Raw genomic sequence first — 10,074 nt, forward strand, 5'->3', positions numbered from 1 at the left:
ATACATTATACTGCAGAAATTGTAGTAAAGTTGTAGTAAAATTGTAGAAAAATTATATTCTGTTATTTATATATATTCTTTTATTTAAGTATTGTATGAAAGTTGAACAATATTGTATAAAAATTGTATTTAAGTTGTATGATATTGTAGTTGCATATAAATGGGTAGAAATAATGTATGAAAGTTGTAGATACATTGTAGATAATTTGTAGATAAGTTATATAATATATAATTAGTTGTATGAAATTTATTTTTATGGATAATGCATCTGATGAATTCGAAGATGGTAACATTAAAAGCTGAAATTACAACATTTGGTGGACGTGTGAGAAATGTTTTGTTCATAACTGGAGATCGTAATTATAATCAAGAAGATGATTTGAGTACAAGTGATGATCATGATCAACAGTAGCAACAACCTCAATATTCTATAAGTTCAATATAAGAAGCACTTAAAGCAGTGATGAAGAAATCAAGTGGTGATGATTCTGCTTCTGGAAGTGTTGAGAGACAAATAACTAATAACATCAATATCCTTAGTTAATTAGTAAGGAGTAACTACTTGATAGTCCCATGATATCATAAAGGGACGCAGTTATAATTTTATCATATACCAACTCTATGAAGATTTGGAGTGTGGGTGGAAGATCAGGAGAGAAGAGGAGAGAAAAAAGGAAAATGGTGTAACTATATCCCTTGATTGAAGACACAAATAATGAATTTGGGAGCATTTTAAGGTGGATTGTATATATTTTGTAAACAAAACTTGTTTATGCCAGGTAATTAACTAAACATGAGCATTAAGGGTAATAAAATTTCAAATAGCGTATATGAATGAAAAAATCTCTTTCTTAAATGCCTCAGAAGAAGAGGCAGGAAGTACAGCCCACAAGAGAAACCCAAGAGTCCAAATCTAATGGAAGTCACTGCTTGGCCCAAAAAACCCAAGATATAAATAAACTCAAAACTGAATCTTCCTCTCCAACTTTGAGTACTCCATATAAGATAAGAACCAAATTCAAAATTCAAAATTTGGAAGTCTCAAACAGAACAATGGCAACAAAATCAGACATGAAAGGTTTCTACAAACAAAAGAAGAAAGGCGGTGGCATCACTAAACCATCCAATTCTAAATCATCATTTACGAAGAAATCCACCACCCCAAAGAACGCTGCAGCTATTGGCTCTGATGTTACTCAGCCCCCTGCACTCATCTCCCATGGCTCTCTCGATTTACAAGGTCAAATTTTTTCCATCTAATATTTCCAATTTCGTGCACCCCTTTCCAATTTTAACTTCTGTTGCGTATTTGGTGAGTATTTTTTAGTTTTGGCCTTAGGGTTTGTTTCCATATGTTTGTTGATTTTTGGTTATCTTAGGTAAATTAGGAGTTTTTTTGTACACATGCTTGTGCTTTGAGTTTTGGTCACCCTTTTGGGACGTCTAGTGGCGGAGCCAGGAATTTTAACGTGCGATCTAAAAGAAATTGTTTTTGCCCTTTTTACGCAGTACAAATTTCCAATGAAGGGATTCAATTGAACCCCTTAATTTTTTGAACTCTTGCTTTTGGTTTGTTACAGATTAGGGGTTCCTACAACTAGGTTTTCTATAAATTTACATCCTCCTTCAATCGATGACGGAGCTAAATTATGATGAGACTACAGTGAAGACAGACTAAGAAGTATATAGTACTTGCTATGTTGTTTTATTGAAAAAATCGACACATTTACAACTTCTCCTTGAGATAAGATTTTTTTTTTTTTTTTTTTTTTTTTTTAAATTTAAGCCATTAACCTCCGGCATTGTGCCTTTGGTTATTGGGGGTTTGGCTAGACCCCTACCATGTCAATATATATATACCAAAAAAGTACAAAGTCAGAGGAGGACATGGACCTTACCTCCAACACAAAAGATTGACTAATTCTATACATCTATATTTATACCCCTTGAGACATGATTGAGAAGGAACTTTCGACTTTTGACTTATTATAGTAAGGAAATAGGGATAACATTCTTCACTTGGTATAATTTTGGAAGAAAAAAGGAAATGAAGAAAACATTATTTGAGTTCTGTAAAATTTTTGGGATGTTGATACTTTTGCTTTACTGTTCTTTTCACTAATTTGAGTTAGAGAATCTCTTTAAGTTAAGGTTCAAGCGAGATTAAACCTATTATATTGTAGGTTACGGGCGCAGCTCTTCTAGTATCTGTATTGACTGACTAGTGACTAGGATTACTCAACAGCTTTTTGTATATGAGTCATTCAGTATGTACAATGGTATAGTCAAGATACGTGCAAGCTGGGCATACGCCACTATTATGAAAAATATAAAAAGAAGACGTTTTTTGTACTGTAGTCACTCGTTAAAAAGAGGTTATACAGGAGATTTACTCCAAGGTAATAAGATAGTTTTTCCCAAGATTTGATTATTCTCTTTCTTCCACTTTTATTCAATAATGTAGTTTTTTAATTTCTTTTTTTCGTTTTGTTCGAATATCTTCTTTAATATACCTTATTCCTATTTAATATTACTTATTACTCCTTTAAGTTATACTAGTTTCTCGGCACGTGCCTTGCACATGTATTCCGAATCATGTATTTTACAAAATAATATTAATATTATTAAAAAATAATTGAGTAATATACATTAAAAAATAAAATATAAGTTTCTGTTATTGATAAATGTGGATCATCTGGCTTGCTTGTTGAGGTTAAGGTAATTGGACATCAGTTGAACCTACGAAGATGAGCAATCAAAATTTAATTAGATACATAAAAATTTTATACTTAATTCAATTTTGTGAGGTGAAGGGGAGCCTTGGCGTAATTGGTAAAGTTGTTGTCATGTGACCAGGAGGTCACGAGTTCGAGCTGTGTAAACAGACTCCTGCAGAAATGCTGGGTAAGACTGCATATAATAGACCCTTGTGGTCTGGCCCTTCCTCAGACCCCGCACATAACGGGAGCTTAGTGCACTGAGTTGTCCTTTACAATTTTATGAGGTACAAACAAGTAATGACGCGTAATCTCACCTAATATTTCTCTATATACGATATTCATGGTGTATATTCATTTCCACCTTTTTAATGTTATTTCCAAATAATTATTATGGTTTATTGTTGTCTTCTTCATCATTTTTAGAGTCCAAATATTATAGCAATGATCATATCTCAATCCATTCAATTCTTTATGAAAACTCAATCTAGAAAAGGATCCATGCACCCCAAAAATACAAATAATTTGAGCATGGAATTGAAGATGTGAGAGTTGAACTGAACATAATAGTAACTCAAAGGATCAGTGTACAAACCAATATAATATATGCTTGTTCACATGATAGATCTACAAATTTAGATTAGTTAAAATTCAATTTGGAATAAGACTTGTAAGAATAATGAGAGCATTAATACCTTGAATAGCTACTTTCGACAATTGATGTTTCATTGCCTTCTCAACAAGTGTCTGTTACTACTTAATTTGACATAAAACACTATTTGATTTTGAGAGAAAGTCAAAATTAGAGGTGTTAGAATTTCAAGTAAGATATAACAACATATGAATATCGGCGAATGGTCAAATCTAAGGAAGAGCTACATGGTATAAGATGCATATCAAGAGCATAATTTAGCCCAAAAGAATTTAATGAAAGACAAGAAAGGAGAATGTAATTTACCCTTTGGGCCGCAAACATAATAAGTCTCGTGAAGTGTCTGCAAGACACTGCACAACCATGTTGTGTTCGTAGTGCCCGAATTGCATTTGTAGCATTATCTGTAAATTTGAAGAAGCTTTAATTTTCACCCAATTTTTGTTCACTCAACCACAATAGAGAGATTAATCACGGAAATACAATCTACATAAATTAAACATTACTCAACAGAAAGGTAAATGAAAAGAGAAACCACTTGAATCCTCTTTTTTGTCAAGCCCCAAACGGATATCCACTAAAAATTAATAGAACTCATGATCAACATTTAACACCATTTTCAAACATTAGATAACTCCAATTTATGTGGATATATTGTCATACATTATGTGGATATCAAGTCATTCTATTCTATTTATGTGCTTGCGGAGTTAGATTACTATCCAATTCGGGTAATTTATAATAAAACGTCTCACATCAAAATAAACTCTAAATAAGGACACCATAAGAGGGTGATACTCAATCTTCTAGAGATTTTCAACAACTTCAACCAGTGGAGGCAATGTATTGTTAGTAAAATATATATTTAATTTAATATGCCAATTACACCACAAAAGAAATTCAAGTGAAATATTTATGAGTGGTTTATATTCCTATTCTAAATATACTAAAGCCACACGGTCTTGGTACTTTATTTTGTTTCCCAAGTGCAGTCCTTCTCCACTGAGATAACCATTTTGAAAAATTCTATTAATCTTTTCTCTTTTATTTTGACTATTGAATCGTTTACAAGAAACTGAAAAGGATGGAAAGAGATTAAAATGAATTACCAAATTTTGAAATCGAAAAGAATGAACCAAAAAATTCGTAGTAATTCGCTCAAAAGAAAAGTACAATATATTCTATTATGACCTTGACTGCTACTCTCAATAACCTCCGGTGTGAATAACCCAAAAAAACTGATAGCAAAATCCCGTTGCATCAAGCATGCAAGTAAAGAAAGAAATAATTGTTAAGTGGTAAAAAGTGTAGTGTTTGTAACTAACGGTTTGATGGTTTGAGAGTTGTTTGTAGGCATTTGAACAGTGGCTCTTTGTGCAACTTAGAAACAACACATCATGAAGCATTGCCTTCTCCTAGGCGTTGGGTTTTTATTTTATTAAATAGAATATTTAGTTTAATTAATAGAAAGGATACTTAGGTAAATCTATGTTATTTAAAAGGGTAATTTGGTATTTTAACTTTTTAGTTAAGGGCTTCATGCTTTTATAATAATATAGATTCCTGAAGAATAATTGAAAAATGTTTAAAGAGTGTGCATACACAAAAATTTTAGTAGAAAAACACGCCTATATTTTTGTGGATTCGATGAAATTGAACTCGTCCAAAAACTGTCATCTCTCTTGTTGAACGCTTTTTGTAGTCCTTATGCCTATGGCCTTGTCATGCTAACATGAGAGGTTCATATCTTTAATCAATTAGCAACGTCATATATGAATTCTATGGTTCAAGAGAGCTAATTTGTCAAGATTTTTTGGGCAAAATGATATCCTATAGAACAATGGGCTATATTCTTTTTGGGGGGTGGAAGGGGATTCGAGAGGTCAAAGTTGTTATTTTCTCGTTGGTAACCATTAAGTATTACTATAGATGTATTAAAAACATGGCTGCTAAAAGTGGTTGGTCACTGTGTCTATATTGTTTGACAAGAAAGGAATTTGCCACTACTTCAAATAAAAAACGATGTGCTAGAACAGTTGCGTAATGCTAATAAACCTGGTAAGAATGGAAACATCTGCCTACCAGGCATGATACACTATTATGCTAGAGTAAGCTGGAATGATCAGTCTTATCACCATTGGTAACTTCCCTCGGAAAAGTTTAGCAGGTATTGTGATGGAAGGTTTTCATATAGTGATGCAAGGGGAATGGCCGCTGAGATATGTTTCTGTTTCATTGATGACCAATTTGGTTTAATAGCTTTGAAAGCAAAATAAGAGATGTACTGTTTATGGACACTACACGGAATCCTTATGTTCTTTCTGTATTACACTTACAAAAAATGGTGGGAAATTTCTAAATTCTGAAGTTATTGCTCTCTCTTTCAATTGTTTCTCCAATATATTTGTGATCTGAAGAGGTTGCTCTCTTTTACCTTGCAATTACCTCTGCAGATGATTATGATCAGAACGAGGAAGTGTTGAGGCAATTTGACATGAATATGACTTATGGGCCATGCCTTGGAATGAGCAGACTGGACAGGTGGGAGCGTGCTAAGAAACTTGGTTTGAACCCTCCAACAGATGTGGAGCGCCTTTTAAGGTCTAGCAAGGTTCGCAATGAGTCCCTGTGGGATGGTCGCGTTTAGCCCCCTTCTGCATTGTATGGATCTTTTGGTTTAAGTCTAGTTGCCATCCCTCTTTTGTTTTCCCTTTCCCTTTGGGGGTTTTGGCGGACGTGCTTATATGTGTAAAAAGATGTACAGCAGCTGGCTGTACTATTAGTATCTTAGATATGCTCTACTTGACTGTAATTTTAATGTGATTCGCCTTGAAATTTTCTGCTTCTCGTGTGATTAATTTTAACATGTTCCCCTTGAAAGTCTTGGCTCATACCGTTACTGTTTTTCATCAAAATCCATCAACTTGAAATTCTGTCTCACACTGGATTGATCACTGGTTGCAAGTATTAATGCAAAGAGATACTTTTGCAGCAATGTTGAGTAAGAGACTTTGGAGCAGTTCCATGCCATTGCAATGGACACACCAGTCACTAGTTCAATCATTTTATTTTTGTGTGAATTTGACAACAGTTTGACTTGCTTTTTAGTGTTAGTGCTCATTTTTAGGATTGAAATAATCAGGTCTTATGCGGAAGCTAACAAAACAAATATTAAACGACATTAAATCAGACAACAAAAGAGCAATATACCAAAAGAGACAAAAATATTTAACGTGATTCGGTCAATTAACCTGCATCCACATGTAAATGTAAATGAGCACATCTAACTCAAATCAATTCACATTCACAAAGTGGCTGCAAATCCTCTTTCCATCCGAAACATCAATTCTTCTACAGTCATGCTTATTAATTCAACACTTGATATACATTAAGCTAACAAGATTATTATGAATAGTACTCAACTCATTTCTCATCCAAGTGTTATTATACCCTAAAAGGATAATAATCTACAGTTTAACAGCTATGTCACAAAAATACAACACTTACAATAGTATGATACAAAACATGTATCAATGGAAAAATTCACATATTCTTACTTGTCTGTTGACTGCATTGGTGTACCCTACATTGAAAGAACACACAAAATGCTAATAGTACATTCAATTACTTTTCAAATGATTGACCCCCGCATAAGATAGAGGTGTAAGAATTATCCCTGTCAAATAAAGCAACGAGAGTGAAAAAAGGCTTCTTTTTCTTTCAGTTGTACCCCATTTTCCATAGAAAATTAATAGGTTAAGATGGTATAAGAATGTGTTTTACTCCAGCCAATGTTGCTGCTGCAACAACAACAACAACCCAGTGAAATCTCACAAGTGAGGTTAGAGGATGATAGTGAGTACGCAGACCTTACCTGTAACGACCCGGCCGGTCGTTTTGAGCTTTGGCCCGTTCTTCGGCGGTTTGAGGCCATGAACAGCTTCACTTCAGGTATTATGACTTGTACACATCGTCGGAATTGAACTCCGGGAAGTTCGGAGTTGATTTGGAAAGAAAATTCTCATTTCAGAAGATTTAAATTGAAAGAATTATCTAAGATCGGATTTTTGAGTAAACGACCTCGGAATCAGGATTCGAAGGTTCGAACAGGTTCGTATGATAATTTCGGACTTGGGCGTATGTCCGGACTGGGTTTTAGAAGACCCGGGAATGTTTTAGCGCCTATTGTGGAGGTTAGCATTTTGAAGGAATTTCATAAGTTTGGGTTGAAGCGCATTTAAGTGTTATTGATGTCCATTTGGGATTCCGAGTCTGGGAATAGCTCTGTATGGTAATTCTGGTGTTGGGAGCGCGATCAGAAGTGAATTCGGAGGTCCGTAAGTCATTTTGAAGTCATTTGGCTAAAGATAGAAATTTGAAGTTTTTTGAGAAGTTTGACCGGAAGTGGACCTTTTGATATCGGGATCGGAATTCGATTCCGGAAGTTGGAGTAGGTCCGTAATGTCAAATATGACTTGTGTGCAAAATTTGAGGTCAATCGGACATAATTTGATAGGTTTAAACATCGAAAGTTGAAGTTTGAAATTCTAAAGTTCATAAAGCTTGGATTGGAGGTCGATTCATGATTTTGGCGTTGTTTGATATGATTTGAGGCCTCGAGCAAGTCTGTAATGTGTTTTGGGACTGGTTGGTATGATCGGTTGGGGTCACGAGGGCCTCGGGTGGATTCCAGATGGTTAACGAATCGAATTTTGAGTTTGAAGAAGAGCTGAAGTTGCTGGTTGCTGGTGTAACCGCACCTGCGAGTCTAGGGCAGCAGGTGCGGAGCCGCAGAAGCGGCCCTATGGTCACAGATGCGGTATTGGCGGAAGAGATCTGGGACCGCATATGTGGTATAAAGGGCGCAGAAGCGGAAAAGGGGAGCCTGGAGGAAACTGTAGAAGCGGTAGAGTTGCTCGCACCTGCAAAACCACAATAACGGTCAAGGGACCGCATGTGCGGAAAGTGCTGGAGGCAGTGGGTGTTTTAAAAATCGGGGTTTTGGCCATTTTCTCTCATTTTTTCTTGGCTTGGGTGATTCTTAGAGAGTTTCAAGAGGGGATTTTTCATCATTAACGATAAGGTAAGCTAAACCCACCTATCTCGAGCTAAATATATCGATTATGTACGAATTTGAGCATGAAATTTGTAGAAACTTAGGGTTTGAGGGGAAACCTAGAAAATTTTATTCTTGGAATTTGACCACGATTTTGGGTATGAAATTGAGAGTAAATTATATATTTGAAATCGTGAGGTTATGGGTAAAGTTTATCTTCGAAGAATTTAGGAATCCGGGCACGTGAGCCCGAGGGCAATTTTGTCAACTTTTCGATCGGGGTTAGGAATAGTTATAAATTGGATTAATATGAGTAGTTTATCGAATATTAATGGATTTGTATAATCATTGGTTAGTTTTGGAGCATTTATATCGATTCGAGTCTTCGGAAGGGCGCGGAATACCGGCTAGGGATCTTTGGAGCAAGGTGAGTCTCCTTTCTAACTTCGTGAGGGGAAATTGTCCCCATAAGTGAACTAATCAATTATGTGCTCCTATTTGTGGGGGCTACGTACGCACGAGGTGACGAGAGTCTATGCGTAGCTGCTAATATGTGTAAGTCCGGGTAGTCTAAGACCCAAAAGCATGCTATACTTGGAATATCTGTAATCTTATTGACAGTTGAATTGCTTAAAACCTATCGAATTGGTAAATGAATTTCTAAAAGGATTAAACTTCATCTTCATGTTCATTTAAAGAGAATTTTTACCTCTTCCTTGAGTAACCACTTTCCTGATAAAAATGTGAACTTAAATGTGAAAATATGTGTATTTATGAGTACCTAAGTCACACGTATGATTCGCGAACAGGGTAATAGATTTATATATGGCCGCGTCGCATGTATGATTCGCGATCGGGGACCGTGTCGCATGTACGATTCACGAGCGGGAGTAAATAGATGTATCTATGGTTCGAGCCGTTCGACCCTCGGCAGTGAACATTTTATTATTGTTGGTCCGTGCTGTTCGACCCTCGGCATTGCTTGCGCATGATAATTGTTGCAAACTGTTGGTGATTTTTAGCTGTTTACCAGCCTGGATTTAATACTTTCCTACTAAGAAAGATGACGAAGATTTAAAGTTCGTATTTTATGGAAGAACTTGCCCTCTCTACTGCTATATGTTATTTGGTAGTAACATTTATGCTTAGCATTTCACCTGAAATCTTAATTGACCTTTAGCAAGTGCCTAATTCGACCCCTCGTCACTACCTCTCTGAGGTTAGGCGGGATCTTATTGGGTACACGTTATTTTCGTACTCATACTACACTTGCTGTGCATTTTTGTTACACATATCCATATGTGGCTAGTGGCTTAGTGGCATAGCGACATGGTTGATACAGAGACTTAGGCGAGTTGCATTTATCAAGACGCCCGTAGCCAACAGAGTCTCTTTCAGAATATTGTACTGTATCTTCATTTCTGTCCATTTGTATTTCGGACAGCTGTTGTGTTATATTGTTTCCTAGAGATAGCTCATGCACTTGTGACACCGGGTTCTAGGATGGTTTTTGGATTGTTCAGCATTAAGTTTGTTAAAGACTTCATGGTTATTTCTGTAAATTTCATTATTTATTATTTAAGGTATAAAGAAAATGATTTCAACGAAAACTAAAATTTGAATTTAATTAAGTAATTTGGGTTGGCTTG

At 35.6% G+C, this 10,074-nt stretch overlaps 1 protein-coding gene across 1 annotated transcript; it reads left to right on the forward strand.

Annotated features, from left to right (window-relative positions):
- Window positions 1-887: 887 nt before the first annotated feature.
- LOC107811741 (uncharacterized) lies at window positions 888-6,213 on the forward strand. Its single transcript, XM_016636734.2, has 2 exons — window positions 888-1,240; window positions 5,823-6,213. The coding sequence occupies exons 1-2, from the start codon at window positions 1,054-1,056 to the stop codon at window positions 6,014-6,016; spliced, it is 381 nt and encodes a 126-aa protein (XP_016492220.1). The 5' UTR covers window positions 888-1,053; the 3' UTR covers window positions 6,017-6,213.
- Window positions 6,214-10,074: the final 3,861 nt, after the last annotated feature.

Source organism: Nicotiana tabacum, chromosome 7 (assembly GCF_000715075.1).
Source record: "Nicotiana tabacum cultivar K326 chromosome 7, ASM71507v2, whole genome shotgun sequence".
NCBI lineage: Eukaryota > Viridiplantae > Streptophyta > Magnoliopsida > Solanales > Solanaceae > Nicotiana > Nicotiana tabacum.